At 38.4% G+C, this 16,479-nt stretch overlaps 1 protein-coding gene across 2 annotated transcripts in view; it reads left to right on the top strand.

Annotated features, from left to right (window-relative positions):
- Window positions 1–16,479, top strand: part of NR6A1 (nuclear receptor subfamily 6 group A member 1) — a 254,995-nt gene that overhangs the window by 214,321 nt on the left and 24,195 nt on the right. For both annotated transcript variants that reach the window (XM_036913969.2, XM_036913970.2), the window contains 2 exons: window positions 6,246–6,488; window positions 15,650–15,705. In XM_036913969.2, the coding sequence (XP_036769864.1) occupies window positions 6,246–6,488; window positions 15,650–15,705 (299 nt within the window). The remainder of the gene's footprint in view (window positions 1–6,245; window positions 6,489–15,649; window positions 15,706–16,479) is intronic.

Genomic DNA, 16,479 nt, shown 5'->3' with positions numbered 1-16,479 from the left:
GCACCATTCTTGCATCCCTGGAATAAATCCTACTTGATCATGATGGATGATCTTTTTGATGTATTTTTTAATTCAATTTGCTTATATTTTGTTGAAGATTTTTTCATCTATGTTCATCAGGTATATTGGTCTATAATTTTCTTTTTTTGTGGTAGTCTTTCCCTGGTTTTGGTGTGAGAGTGATGCTGGCCTCATAGGATGAGTTTGAAAGTATTCCCTCCTCTTCTACTTTTTGGAAAACTTTAAGGAGGATGGGTATTGGGTCTTCATTAAATGTTTGATAAAATTCAGCAGTGAAGCCATCTGGTACAGGAATTTGTTCTTAGGTAGTTTTTTGATAACCAGTTCGATTTTGTTGCTGGTGGTTGGTCTGTTCAGATTTTCTGTTTCTTCCGGAGTTGGCCTTGGAAGTTGTGTTTTTCTAGAAAGTTGTCCATTTCTTCTAGGACATCCACTTTGTTAGCATATAATTTTTCATAGTATTCTCTTATAATTCTTTGTATTTCTGTGGTGTCCTTAATGATTTTTCTTTTCTCATTTCTGGTTCTGTTTATGTGTGTAGACTCTTTTTTTCTTGATAAGTCTGGCTTGGGGTTTATCTATTTTGTTTATTTTGTCAAAGAACCAGCTCCTGCTTTCATTGATTCTTTCTATTTTTTTATTCTTCTCAATTTTATTTATTTCTGCTCTTAACCTTTATTATGTCCCTCCTTCTACTGACTTTGGGCCTTATTTTTTATTGTTTTTCTAGTTTCGTTAATTGTGAGTTTAGACTGTTCATATAAGATTGTTCTTCTTTCCTGAGGTAGGCCTGTATTGCAATATACTTCCCTCTTTGCACAGCCTTCTCTGTGTCCCACAGATTTGTGGTGTTGAATTGATAGTCATCTTTTTTAATATCCCTGAGCTGAGACTTACCTTACCATGGGCCCTGAGATCAACTCCACCTCCCCACACAGGCCTGTTCTCTTGACTGCCAGGCAGATCTGTTCACCTAATCCTAATCTTTTCAGTTAAAGTTCAGAGGTTTAAAGTTTTTAAAAACTGTCTTAGTTTCTACCCTACTGTCTTCTCTTACTCTTGGGTAGGGGAGCAAGAGAGGAAGATTCCAATAGCTTTTGCTTTAATGTTTGACTTTTTCCCTTTATTCATCAATGTTTGGAATAATGAATTGATGTCCTAACAACTTCTAGGGACAACTAAGGAGGTTTTTCTCTTTAATATTATTATTAATATATTGATTTTTATATTTGAAGTTTGATTAATGCCATTGTTTTTCTTTTTGATGCATACCTAGGCTGCTCTCTTTTACACCAGTTGGAGGGTTTTTATGTTGCTTCGTGCATCCTTTTAACATGACCCCATTATTAGTCTTGGGTAGCACAGGAAGACTCATTTTGTATATGTTCTGCCTCAGATCTCAGATCAACCATCTCTCCATGGACTCCTGACTCCTGTTCATAGGAAACGGTATTTTTAAAATTCACAACCTGAGCTCTTATAGTACTGCTGATCAAGACAAACATTTGATTTCTCTGATAAATGATTGAGAGTCTTTTCCTAAACTACTTTTTACCCATTTTTACCTCTATGCTATTTTTGTAGATAGCAAACTGACTTGTTCAGGTCAAATATCTATCATTTTTCAAACCCTTAGTTTTTCATCAAGTCCTCTGTCTCTTATCTTACTAACTTATGAGCACTACAATTACTATGACCCATAGCCTCTACTTTGAAGTGCTTATGTGCCTGATTTTCTTCCCATTATATTTTATGTAGAATAATACAGATTAAGATTATTAAATTAGTAGATTAAGAGCACTGAATTAGGAATGGTTATGAACATTTCCTTTCTGTTAAGCTCATTAGTCATAGAATGCTATAGACGTAATGAATCTGAAACTTCAGTGAGGTACAGTCATTTGTGATATCCTTATGTGTAAGATGGAGAAATATAAGCTACAATAGAGTGTCTGGCCTAATTTAAAAGACAAAACTAGTTCAACAACTATTTCCATTTGCTAATAGTTAAGTTAGATTGGAGAAGGGGCTCCATCAGCTTGCCTGAAGGCCACATTTAAAAAAATACTGTTTTAAGGATAGCAATGAAAATAATCTAGTATTGATCATACATGGAGAAAAGCAGGAGGTGGGAGCCACAAATAATAGGCTGGATGGCAGGACCAGTTTCCCAAAGATTTCAGTAGATTTTTTTTTGTGTGTGTGTCTAAAACTTATCATATTAAAGATAAAATTGATGAAGGACAGTTTGCAACAACATGGATGGAGCTGGAGGATATTATGCTCAGTGAAATAAGCCAGGCGGAGAAAGACAAATGCCAAATGATTTCCCTCATTTGTGGAGTATAACCATGTGGCAAAACTGAAGGAACAAAATGGCAGCAGACTCAGAGACTCCAGGAATGAACTAGTGGTTACCAAAGGGGAGGGGTGTGGGAGGGCGGATGGGGAGGGAGGGAGAAGGGGACTGAGGCGTATTGTGTTTAGTACACATGGTGTGGGGGATCACGGGGAGAACAGTGTATCACAGAGAAGGGACATAGTGGATCTCTGGCAACTTGCTGCACTGATGGACGGTGACTGCTTTGGGGTATGGGTGGGGACTTGATAATATGGGTAAATGTAGTAACCACATTGTTTTTTCATGTGAAAACTTCATAAGAGTGTATATCAATCATACCTTATTAACAAATTTTTTAAAAATTGATGAAGGACAAATGTAAAGTTCTACCCTTGGGTTCAACATTCACCTTCCCAAGAACAGATTAAGAAAGACGTGGGTAATGATATATGTGATAAATACTTCAAGTGTTAGTTGTCTGTGAACCAGATATGAATTCAATGTGGGGGAGATTGGAAATAATAGTACTGTTAGAATTGGAAGTTAGAATTCTTTACCACTTTAAGCTTCAGTTTTCCCATTATAAAATATGTAAAATTTTAATAGCATCAGTAATTATAAAATATTGTGTGTTTACTGGTGTTGATGGATGAATAATCTTAACAAGCAAAGCTAATGGAGTCTTAAATTATATTAAGAAAAACCTCTTCTGGATACTTTGCTTTAAGAGAAATTCTGATACTATATGATTCATTGAAAATAAAAATGGGAGGAGAAATTCGTAGTTGAAAACCTCATTTATCTTTAAATCTGTGAATGTTTGGTGTATGAACTAGGTTAGGTTGTATATTTATTTTTTGCCCATGAGCACATAACTCGGCAATGGGAAAAGCTTCAGGTTAACAGACTTTGGCTTAGGGTAAAGAAAAGCTTTGAACCACTAAAATTGTCTAGAATGGAATGCATGAAATGAAGTACCTTAGTGAGTCACTAGAGATGTGCAAGTAGAGTATGGGGCAACTCCTTGTCTTGGAATATTGTAGAGGAAATTCATGCCTCAGGTAAAGGCCTATTCAAGGCAATTTCTAAGGTACTTTCTAACTCAAAGATTCCAGGTTCTATATTATGGGGATAATGATGCCTTTTACAGTTATTGTGTTGAATAAGTAAGACAGTATGTGTAAAAACTTATTGACCATTGCGTGGTACACAATGGGTACTTACTGAGTGTTTTTTGCCATATCTAGAAGGTAAGAATAATCCTTGCCCTGGTCTGATGCAAGTGAGATGATGAATGTAAACATGCTGTAAATAGTCTACAAGTCCTTTACAAGAATAGGAGTAGCAGAAATCTGTATCTGATATCTGACTGGGCACCATTAGGGGCGTTCTCTTCAATTTGTTCCTTTACAAAGGGATTGACTTTTTAGCTTGTTTGCTTGCTTTTCAAGTGGAGATGGGCCTGATTTACCTGTGTATAGAATGGATAGATTTATAGACTTGTCCTGATGTGGCTACTGAATGTGATGGTTGGGTTCATAGACTGGGGGGGGTCTAGCCCTAGTTTCCTTTATTACTAGGTAGGTGTCTGCTGAAAGTCACCTCATGAGCTTAAGTTTCCTCATCTGTAAAAAAAAAAAGTGTGGTTGGGGGGTACTTCATTTAGGTTTGTTGTGATGATTCAGCACAGTTATATATGTTGAATGCTTGGTACAGACCCTGGCACCCAAGTGCTCAGTTAACATTAATTTCCTATTATGATCTTTTTCAACATGCTGTGAGAGAAGTTTGCCAAATGCTTCTTTGAAGGTTTATAATATAATTGATCAGGAGAGGGCTTTTCTCTTGTACCTCTGAGAAACTTCCTTCTGAATTAGTTCCTGGTCTGCAGCATAGACCAATGCTGTTTATAGAAACAGGGCATAGCAATAAGAATGGCTGGGGCCAGACAGAGAGCAGTCATAGAACTCAAAGGGAATCTAGCCTCTTTGTTTATAAGTATTTCTAAGTCTATTCTGGTAGAGTTCTGGTTTATTTTTAATGTACACACACACACACACACACACACACACACACACACACACACACACACACATATAATAGAATATTGAAAGTTTTAATTTAAAATTAGAAAATTTAGATTCTTCTGTAGCCAATCGTGATTTCTCAACAGTGTTCCTGCTCAATTTCTAAGCCCTTTTGGCAGCTCAGGCCCAGCACTTAGGAAATCCCATCCCAAACATAGTGAGTGCTATTGTTAACTTTTTGCCTGTTTCACCCTTCCTGGTTTAGCATTTATTTGTAACTTTGCTCTAATATTTACCTTGAGCTTCCTTTGGGTTTTTAAAAGAAAAAAGAAAATGAATACTTATTATACCAGGGCCATTTTTATAAAAAGGGAATCTTAGCCAAGTTTCTTTTAGTTGCAGATAACAGAAACTTCTTTAAGTTAGCTTAAGAAAGAAAAAAGGAAAAAAAGTATTATAAGAACATGGGAATGTCAGTTTGCCTACAATTGGGAAGTATATCCAAGCTGTAGAAAGGTCTGTAACTAGGAACTGTCCTCAACAACCTAGGCAATTCCTCCTTTCATACCTTGTCTTTTTCTATTTCCATGGCTGTGGGGTCTCATATATCTGCTTCTCTTTATATACCTGCTATTTGCTGTGTGACTTTGAGCAGGAGCCTTAATGTCTCTGCTTCCCTGCAGGGAAAAAATTTATGTCTTGGTTTCCTGTGCTGCTGTTAAAAATTACCACAAACTGAATGGCTTAAAACAACAGAAATTAATTCTCTCACAGTTCTGGAACCCAGAAGTCCAAAATCACTATCACTTGGCTGAAATGAATGTGTTGACAGAGCCATACTTTCTCCAGAGGCTCTAGGGGAGAGTCCATTCCTTGCCTCTTCCAGCTTATAGTAGCTGCTTGTATTCCTTGGCTTATGGCCAACTTCTGCCTTAGTCTTCACATTGTGCTCTCCTCTGTGTGTGTATGTGTGTGCGCACGCATGTATGTGTTCTATTCTGTGTCAAATCTCCCTCTGCCTCTTCCTTATAAAGATATGTGTAATTCCAAGTAGGGACCACCCTTAAAATCCAGAATAATCTGCCTAACTCAAGATCCTTAATTTGATTATATCTGCAACACCCTGTTTCCTTACAAATTCCAGGGATTTGAACATGATATCTTTGGGTGGCCATTATCCAGCCTAATACAAATTGGGATCATAAAGACGTATCTCAAAGTGTCTGTTAAATGCTAGCCTTATGTCCCATCATGCCCCTCCTTTAAGACTGCCTTCAAATGGTTTTCTTTTCAGGGATGTCATTATCACATTAAGTGTGGACCTGTTAGGATAAAAATAATGATAATGAAAATACTAGCTGTCATTTATTAAATGTCTATTGTAACCCAAGCACTGTGTTAAGTACTTTATCCTGGTATGTAGGTACCATTATAACCCCCACTTTACAAATGACAGAAACTAGGCAGAGAGGTGAAGTAACTAAATTGGCCCAAATTCACTAGCTGGCAAGTGTCAGAAACAGGTTCAAATATGCCTGTTTTTTGGCAGTTGCTTGTCTTGAGTAAGTGGAATTTGAGGGAAAAAGTGAAAAGCTATGTTCTGGCCTGAATTTATTTCTTTGACTGACTTGTTTGTTGCTAGGCAGTGAGTTCCTTGACTGTGGGAATCATGAAGGTTTATTTCTGAATACCTAGTACTGAGCAGAGAACCTACACATGGAATAGATGTTCTGCTAGAATGTAAATTTCATCAGGGACTTTATTCACTGCTTGATCTACCCAGAGCCGGGTTGCTTTTTCTAGAACTGCCGGCTTTAAACCATTATTTCCACTGTATTCTAACTTAAATTTTTCAGTTTCTGTTCCAGATGATCGGGCTGAACAACGAACCTGTCTCATTTGTGGGGATCGTGCCACAGGCTTGCACTATGGAATCATCTCTTGTGAAGGCTGCAAAGGGTTTTTCAAGCGGAGCATTTGCAACAAGCGGGTGTATCGGTGCAGTCGTGACAAGAACTGTGTCATGTCTCGGAAGCAGAGGAACAGGTGCCAGTATTGCCGCCTGCTCAAATGCCTCCAGATGGGGATGAACCGGAAGGGTGAGTGGTGCTTGTGGCTCTGCTATCCACCCTTTACCCTTCGCTTTACCATTAGCATCAGCTATTATTACGCCTTGAATTATTCATTTCCCAAGCCTGCACTATATGCCAGGCCTCGTACTGTGTGCTCATAACCCAAAAAGGATCTGGCACAGTTCCTGCCTACAGATCTCTCTCCCAGACTAGAAGGGGAGAGAAAGACTGGTGAGATATTAGGCATTCTGTGAGAGTGAATGCACAGACTCTGTGTGCCAAGACCCCAGTTAACAATCAAGTTCTAACTGGGATTAATATACTTCACTAGCTCTTTCAGGGCATGATGACAGGAAGTAGGAATTTTAGATGAAAAGGCAAGAAGGTAGTAGGTCCCCTGAATATGGTACCATTTTGTTTGCTAAAATCATACTCAGAGGCTAGGCATGCCCAGAAATCTGCATCCATCTTGGAGAAGAATTTGGGGATTATTGTAAAACTTTCCAAGAGCCATTAGCCTGAGAGGACATGAATAAACTGATATTCTAAAGAGGATTAATCTGGAGGATAGCTTTGAAGAATGGATTGGGCTGGGGCAACAGAAAAGCCACCTAGAAAGTTTTTAGAAGAGTCCAGAAGAAATTATTTCAGATCCAGGAGAAATGAAGGATCTGAAGGATGTTGGGGAAAGTAATGTCATGGGTGGGGAGATACGGGAGAGGCTTACCTGATAGGATTTATTGCCAACTGGGTATTGGGCAGCACTAGAAGTTGAAGTTGAAAGTTTAGATTAATGGTAACCTTACCAGGAAAAAAAGTCAGTCTAAAAAGCAAGGTTGGGCAAACTGTTGGCCTTGGCAATGCTGAGTTTGAGGCACCTAAGGACACACACAGATGTCCACCAAGGAAGTTGGGTATGTAGGATTGAAACAGAGGAAATTGCTGCAAACATAAATTTGTGGAACTGTTGGCATAGAGGTGGTAAAGTTTTATTAGTGGGTAGAAATCACCCAAAAAAAGAACTTGGATACAGAAAAGAAGAAGGCTGAAGCCAGAACTCTCGGAGTATTCTCATGGATGTTGGAGAGTAGCGCAGTATAGTTCAGTAGAAAGAATTAGAGGCTCTGGACGCAGAGGCTAGTGACAGGCTAGCTCTGTGACCTTTATGTCTCTGAAGCTCTTAAACCTTTTAAAATATCTTACCTTTAAAATAGTGTGACAATGCTTGTATTTCAGAGTTCTCTACAGGATTAAATATGACAGGGTATATAAAATACCCAGGAAGGTATTAGGGGTTTTAGTAGTAGTTTTCAGAGGCAAAGAGTAGTCAGATGTAGTGAACTTTGCTATTGTTTGTAACATTAGTGAATGCAGATATCCAGATACACTTCAGACTTTTAAAAAAATTTTGTGTGGGATAAAAAGAATCTTTTGAAAACTTGGCCATGATGAAGAAAGGTAAGAGAGGTATAGAAGGACATGTAGATAAATTTAGATCATTTATAATTTATTTAGAATTCTAATACTTACTGTACTTTATGTATCAGAAACTCTTACTCTTTTCTACACATTTTATGTCACTGGATATACATAACGACACTATTATTAACTATTAACCTTTACAGATGCAGCTTAGGGAGGTAAAGTGGCTTACTAGTAGTTAGTTTCATGGTTGTTATATTGACAGTTAATAATTACTAAATTATAATCTGTTACTAATCAAAAGTAGCTTGTACCTAACCACATGGACAACATGCTTCTTTACATGTCTACCATATGGCATAGCTATTTGAATGTTGAAATGCCCTGTGTTTCTTCGATGATAAACACCTATCATAGTGCATTTAAACTTTGTTACCAACTTTGTCCCCTGCCTGTGTTTCTAACCTCATCTTCTCCAGAACTTACTGTGTGTCAAACATGCCTTGCACTCCTGCCTGACTCGGGTTCTTTCCTCTACCTAGAAGTCCCCTCCCTCCCCACTGTCAGTTTCCTCTTACAGAAATCTTCCCCAGCCAATACTAAACAAGTAATATCTTAAAGAGAGTTTGTGATCATCTACCCATCTCACCTGATTTGGTTTTGGTCTCTAGTCTTCTCATCTCCCTTTATTGCCTCATCATGAATATTTTATCAAAGCATATTTATGGGTTGCCTTCTAGACTGACTACTCTCTCTGGTAAATCATCCTGCTTATTCAGTGGACGTGTGAGATTCTGAAGCTTCTAGACAAACTCTTCTATTTAAGAGAAGAACAAGCTTAACCTCATAACCCCTCATCTAACCATAGCAGGAGAAGATGACATATGGGGTGTGAAGAATGGAGAGCTGCCTTCCCAGGCTCATTTGTATGCACAACAGGCCAGTCCAGTTGCCTTGTGAAGGTTACCTCTCAGAGAGAAACCATGCCATCTCCTGGTTGGTGCTGGGAAAGCAGAATTAAAATTGCAGTGGCCATTGGAATATTTTGGGGATGATGGAATTGTTCGGTACAGAACTGTGGTGTTCGATACGTAATTTTATGCATTTGTCAAAAATCTATAGAGTTATACATCACAACAAAGGGGAATTTTACTGTATGTAAGTTTTTTTTTTAAAGTAACCAGTATGCAGGGGAAAAAGATAGAATGCAGACTGTGATAAATGAACCAAACAAATAAATTGCATAGGCACTGAAAGGAAGGGGAGAGAAAAGAACTGACCTTGGGAAAGAGTGTTTTTCTGTATATTGTAAGGCTGAAGATAAAAAGAACTGTATACAAACAAAGCACTCTAATTGTAAATTTGTTTATCTCAAGGTTGTGGGTTAGGAATTCTGTCACTACTTTATTTGTATACTAGGATTGAACAAACAAGGAAATATATTGTAGATAATGAGAGGTTTCTCACATCAGGGAAGTTAAAATCAGGAAGGGGAGGACTAGAATGAAACTCTGGTGCTAGATTAGAATCAGAGGTATCAATATGGACTCATGTTTAGATAGGTAAAAAATATAGATAGGTGTGTAGATACGTGGTTTGGTATACATACATATATTTCCTAGCTCAAGCCATTGAGAGGTCCTAGGAGCAGTGACACTCCAATAGAATGAGCACACCTAGTGCCTAGATCTTGGTTTCTCAGTATCAATAAAAGGATTTAGGACTTCTTGGAGAACTGATTGATTCTAGGACTGAGGCAGGGAATGTATAAGATGAGCCTGGAGCGTCTTGTGCTGGAAAGTTAGGATGCACTATATTTTTTAAAAGGGGTGGGGTGGGGCAGAGAGAGGAAACACATCAAAAGGTCACAGAAAAACTTCCCTGAAAGAGCTTCCCAGTGGCCAAAATTGGAACAACATGAGCAGTAAGATAGTACTGTTAGTTTATAACCCAAAGAATAATATAGCCATAGGTTCATACTGATAGCACTATTGAATGAATAGAGGAGTCACATTTCTTGTAGAAGAATTCTGATCAATAAATGTAGAAGGAGTAAGAGAAATAGGAAATCACCATTAAGACACCACAGTAACAGTTGCTGCAGGCAAGATGCACTGATGGATGCTAAAATGAGAGCATAGTTTTAAACAGGAACAGAAATATTTGCAGTCTCAACTATTTAGTAATTATAAAGAGAGAGATTGAGTTTTGGTAGAAAATTCTGACAGAAAACATGTTAGCCAAGCAATCAAGGTTAACATTACCAGTATGTTTACATTGGCCTCAGGTACCCTCTAACATGATATACTAAGAAGGCTACACTTGTGCATATATATACACACAGAGATAGATTCCCAATCTAATTATGAGAAAACAGACAAATCTGAATTGAGAGACACTCTTCAAAATAACTGATGTTCTGCAGAATACTCTCCAAAATTGTCAAGATCACAGAAGACAAGGAACTAAGAAACTCACAGATTAGACTATGGAGACATGACAGCTACATGCATTGTGGGATCCTGGATTGGATTCTGGAACAGAAAAAGGACATCAGTGGAACTGGAGAAATCTGAATAGTCTGTATTTTAGTTAACAGTATTGTACCAAAGTGAATTTCTTAGTTTTGATGAATAGTCTGTGGTTATGTAAAATGGTAACAGAAGGGGAAAGCTGGGTGTACAGAATAGGGAAGTCTCTGTACTATTTTTGCAACTCTTTGGTTAATCTAAACTTAGCTCAAATTTTTAAAGCCTAACTGTTAAAAAAAAAAAAAAAACAAAGCTGCCATGTATGATACATCCCTTTGTGGTCCCAAATCTCTGGACATACATATCTTTTCAGACATGGAAGTTGGCCAGTCAGGAAATTAATTCACAAGGCAGTGGGGGAGATTTAAATAAGGGTGATTAGTAGAGGCTGGGCCCATTCTGTCCATCCTCACTACTGCCCCAGTAACCCCCAAACACATACTCCTCACCTATTTTTCAGTCTTTAGATTGAAGTAGGGCAGCTCAGAATGATTTTCAAGGCCCCTCAGACTCTGGCATCACCCACTTCATCTCTTCCCTTCTCCCTCTGCTGCTGCTCATATGCTGTCTGCATTCCATTCCTGTTCTCCAAAAATGGAGTGATGTTTCATGTTTTGGGAGCTTTGCATGTGTGGTTTCATCTTCCAAATGTTCTACCCCTGCTCTTCACCTAACTTTATATACTTTTCTTTTAAGGCTCAGCTTTTTTATTTATAAATCATCCAAGAAGCCTTCTCTGACACCACGCCCCACCAGATGACTCCCCTGTGCTTCCACAGCCCTTTTTTTGCCCTCTGCCATGGCCCTGATCACCTTGTGCTGTTTACTTGTTGTTTCCCCCATTACTAGACCATGAGCTCCTCAAGGCCCATGACTGAGGCCTACTTTTGTCTGTGTCTCTCATTAATTACCCAGTTAGGTAAGATGCTTCCTGATTTGATAGATTGACTATTGTCGGTGGGTCGGGTTGGGGGGCAGGTCAGGAAGTCGGATAGAGGAAATACTGTTAAAATCATCAAAGGTAAGAGGAAGCTACACTGAGCCTTATGGGGAAATTCAATTAAATAATTACATGAAAAACATTAAAATTCCCTTAACTTTGTTGTCTCATAACTTGCTAGTTAAGTAGGTCAAAGGTAAAAAGGTTAAGGAAAGCTCTTGGAAGAGGTTGGTGTTCGTAGAATGGCATTGTGAGATAGTGATCCGGTGGCTTTGCCGTATTCCTTTACCAGGATAAAAATGGAGCACTGAGAAATCTCAGGGAGAGGTAACATTTGAACAGATTCTTGAAAGAATAGAAGTTCAAGCTCCTTAGAAACTTGAAGTGCTTTTTAAAAACCCCTTCCCCTCCTCCCTCCCCTTTCTTTAATTCTCTCCTTCCCCGTGTTGTGTGTCAGTATGTGTATATATTTTCTGAACTCTTCTAGGAGTGATTTACAGACGACATTCCTTTTCATTTCTAACGTAACCACAGTACTATTATCAAAATCAGGAAATTTAACATGACATAATACTATTACCTAATTAGTAGACCTTATTCAAATTTCACCAATTATGCCTGTGTCCCTTATAGCAGTTTGCTTCTTCTAATCTAGAAGCCAGTCCAAGATCCCACATTACATTTAGTTTTTAGGTCTCTTTAATCTCTTTAATGTGAAATAGTTCCTTGGCCTTTTTTTTGGTCTTTAGTAACTGTCAATTTTGAAGAAATCAAGTCATTTATTTTATAGAATATTCCTCAACACTTGGGTTTGTCATTTTTTTCACAGTTAGATTCAGGTTATGTATTTTTGGCAAGAATGCCACTAAAGTGATGTCCTTTCAGTGCATCCCCTTGTTGGTTATGTTAACTTGAATCACTTGGTTAAGGTGGTATCACTTGAGTTAAGTGGTGCTGCCAGATTTTTTTACTGTAAAGCTTCTGTCTGAGCAGAGGCAATAATATGGGCAGAGGCAGAACTCTGTGTAAATGTGTAAAACGGCATGGCATGTTCAAGGACTAACGAATAGTTCTAAGTACAGCATTTGTGGCAAGAGGTGAGGATGAAGAACCCCAGAGGAACCAGACCACAGGATCTTGAATGCCAAGCAAAGGAGCTTGGACTTAGCCCATAGGACCAAAGGGAGTCACCAGTGGGTTTTGAGCAGGTTTTGATGTAGTTAGCTTTGTATCTTACCCACCTTTCCGGTTTTGGGGTTTGGTTGGTACCCAGGCCTAAGCAAGAGATGGTAGGTACATGAAGTCTAGGGCAGAGAAAGTATTTGTGCTGCCTCTGAGTAAATAGAACCATAGCTGGTGCCAATTTCTTAGTCTTGGGTGAGAGATGCAGCAGAACCATTCCTGATCATGAATCCAGAAGCCCCTTGTGTTTGTTTTATTTTGTTTTAATCAGCTCACTACTGGAAAGACTCTCACCTCTGCTAAAAAAAAACTTGCTCTTAGCTCAATGTAGCATCAAGGAACAAGCACAGCTGTAGAACTGGATGACCTAAATTGAAATCTCAGCTTTGTCAGTTCTTCCCTGAGTAACTTTGAACAAGTCCCTTTACTTCTAGGAGCTTCAGGTTCTTCATCTTTAAACTGCATAGGATAATAATAATGTACATCTTCCAAAGTTGTTATGAGGATCAAATGCAGTAACATATATATAACTGCATTATAAGCTTGAAAATATCGAAGTTTTTGTTTTAACAAATGCACTGTGGCACTGTATTTCCCAGACTTCAGGCAATTTCATGCCATCTGACAGATTTTACCATCTCTGACTAAATAAGTACTATAGTTTACTTTATAGTCTTTAATCAACTTTAAAAAAATGAAGTTAATTTTCAAAGGGAATTTTTATTCCCTCAGTGAATGGAAAAGTCAGTATTTTTTAAAGTATGTTAGGATAAATGTGTAATTAAGAGTTTGTTTATTCACCATCTAAAATTATGTTCCTTAATAGGATGTACACACACTATGGGAAATACTAGTACTGGAAAGAAGGCTGATCTTAATCTGATAGCCTGGCTTCCAACCCTGACTTTCCTCTTCAGTTTCTGTCACCTTAACCAAAATACTTTGTTTCTCTGAGCCTTGGATTTCTATCTGTTCAGTGGGAATGATGCTAATACTATCCTCGTGGGTTTATTTTACCCAAGAGAGTACTTAACACATAGTAAATGTCCATCATATGAGTTTTCTTACTCCAGGTGGGGTTGAGGGGCAACATGAGCTTTTAAGTATCAGAAGAAGAAATTGGCAAGATGTAAATCTTTAAGATTTGTGGCCCTTTAAACAAAAAAGAAAGCATGTTGAGTTCCCTCCTCACCTCTAAGACACTGAGAGAGATATAAAGTGAAATATATTCAGTGTTTATCTGTTAGTGATAGATCTTTGTTCTGTACCTGTGAGCCAAAGTAAATACACGGGAAATGTCAGTTTTGGAAATAGAAGACTCATTGACCATGGAATGGCAGAGAAGGAATTTTAAGGATTTTTAGAACCTGAAATTAGATTGAAAGAGAGCTCCCAGACAATAACCAGCATGCATCTGGCTCTAACATAAGCTAAGTATGTTTCTCACTCCAAATTCACAGCAGCCTTGTAAAGCAGACTATGTTGCCTCCATTTCACAGATGAAGATACTAAGGCTTTCACAAAGCTGAAAATGGAATCTTGGTTTTTTTAAACTTATATTCAGAGAAAAGTGACTCGGGAGAGAGAAGGATTAGTTACTGAGTACCTACTTTATATGCCAGTTCCTTTGCTTGGTGCTTTAGCTGTATTATTTTATATATAATCTTCAAGATATCCCACAAAAGAGGTTCCAGTAGTCCCTCTCTATTTTTCAGAAAAATGGTGTTCAAAAGTAGTGAAGAAACTTATCTGCCATTGCACAGACTAAGCAGAAACAGGATTTAGACCCAAGCTTGTCTAATTCTGGAGTATGTCATCTTCTAACAATATTAAGAATGGTGTCTACTTTACAGAAAATGAACTTCCTGTCTGCCTTTCATTTACCACAGGAACTGACTGTTATGCTTGGAGCCCTCATCTTTTGAGGCAACCAGTCTACCCTAAGAACTTTGTAGACTTTCTTGATTTTTTTTTTATTGAAGCAGGTTTATTATACTAAAGCTTGCTCTCTCATGATTCTGTTAGCTTATCCTCTGTTAACACTACCCTTTCCAGGCCAGTGTCCACAGTGGCCATCACAAAGAGTTCTCAAAAATATCAATGTGACCACATCCCTTCCCTGCATTCCACCTTATCCTTGAGCTCCTCTGCTAAAGTCCATACCCTTAGCCTGCAATCCAAAGCTCTCTGTGATCTGGCCCCAGTTGGCCTTTCCAGCCTACACATGCACACACGCATGCACGCACATGTGTTTTGCCCAGTTTGAACTACTTGTAAATTCCCAGAAACAGCACTCCATGCTTACTTTCAACTTGAAGCTTTTCTCTGCACTGTTCACTCAACCTGGAGCACCTTTTTCCTGCCTGTGTATATCTTATTCATCCTTTAAGACTTAGTTCAGAAGTTGTCCTTCCCAGAAAACTTTGGCAGACGCCAGAGCCTTTCAGTAATTGCAGGTCAGGGGTTCCTTCTCTGTGCTCCCATATTATGTGCTCACAAACAGTGATGGTAATAGTATTAATAGTTGTTATTCTTAATGAGGCTGATAACTATTTAAAGGATGGTTTTTATAGTTAGAAAATACTAAATAACTTCTTCCTTTTGTTGAATCTCTTGAGTAGGAAATCAACTGGTAGGGAACTCTACTGATGGCCTTTGTAGGGAGGAACCAGTGAGGGCAAATTCTGATTAATTTAAAAAAAAGAGAACCTGTTCTCATCCTACAAACTAAACTCACACTTAAACTGGGCATAAAAAATATTTTATTTAAAAATAGAAAGATTGTTTCTGTCCCTCCCTTTGGTGGGATACTTGTAACTGTGGGACTATTAATAATGCTATCACCTTTGAATGTGTGTAGTGTATACCCAGTGTGTAGTGTATACCCAGTGCCTTGGGGACCCAAAAGTATCTGTTGCCTAAGAGGTGACCTGGATTAATGGAAAAAGTGTGTGCTTTGGGTCCTGAACCTGTGTTTTAATCTTTGCTTAATTGCCAATTAATGGTAGTAATCCTCAATTCCTACCTTGTGCTTTTGGCCAAATAAATTCTCTTTTTGTGCCTAGATTTCTGTGGGCATGCTTCTGACTGTCTTGACTTCTGTTTCCTTCCAGCAATCAGAGAAGATGGCATGCCTGGAGGCCGAAACAAGAGCATTGGGCCCGTCCAGGTGAGTTCTGGGACTCACTCCTTGTGATCCAAAGCCAGCACTCCAGGTACTCCTGTAGCTGCTTGTCTTGAGCGGCTGTCTGCTGCTAGGGAGAGCCATCTTCGCCTTGTTCCTGTAAAACTGCTTTTAGAGCCCAGACGTGAAAGTTCTTTGAAAATCTTAAATACATAAGATGATGATTAAAGCTCTTCTTGTGATCCCTCAACCCTTCCTAAGGGTTTCATAGGAAGTGAACCCAATTCTAGCTACAAACCATCTAGAGGATTGTTTGTCAATCACTTAAGTTTTTAAATAATAGCCTGGCAAAAATTAGCAAGATTACTTTGCTATTCAATGTTTTTAAAGCTGTATCAGCAGAAAGTTCATCGCCTTATTTGTAGAATAGGAATGATAATACACATTCAGTTCCACAGATATTAACTAAATACTTAACTCTGTGCCAGGCCCCTGTACTGTGAACTCAGTCTAGTGGGAGAGACAAATATATAAACAGACATCAGAGTAACAGTGAGTGATAACAGAGGACGCCCAGCCAGTATAGAAGGGAGGGCCTTCCTTTCTGTTTTGATTGGAGCCATGATTGAGGACTGAAGACACTCAGGGAAGGCTTCCTAGAGAAGGTAAAGTTTGAACTAAGTTTTGGAGGAAAAGGAGGAATTAGCTATGTTGGAAGGTGTGGGGAGCCAAACATCTTTCATTCCTGTTAGAACAGACTGTAAAAAGACCAGAAGATGAATTATTATTATTTTTATTTTTTAAGGAATAAAAGTTCAT

This window comes from Manis pentadactyla, chromosome 3 (assembly GCF_030020395.1).
Source record: "Manis pentadactyla isolate mManPen7 chromosome 3, mManPen7.hap1, whole genome shotgun sequence".
Taxonomy (NCBI): domain Eukaryota; kingdom Metazoa; phylum Chordata; class Mammalia; order Pholidota; family Manidae; genus Manis; species Manis pentadactyla.
This window is presented reverse-complemented; position numbering and strand designations above follow the sequence as displayed.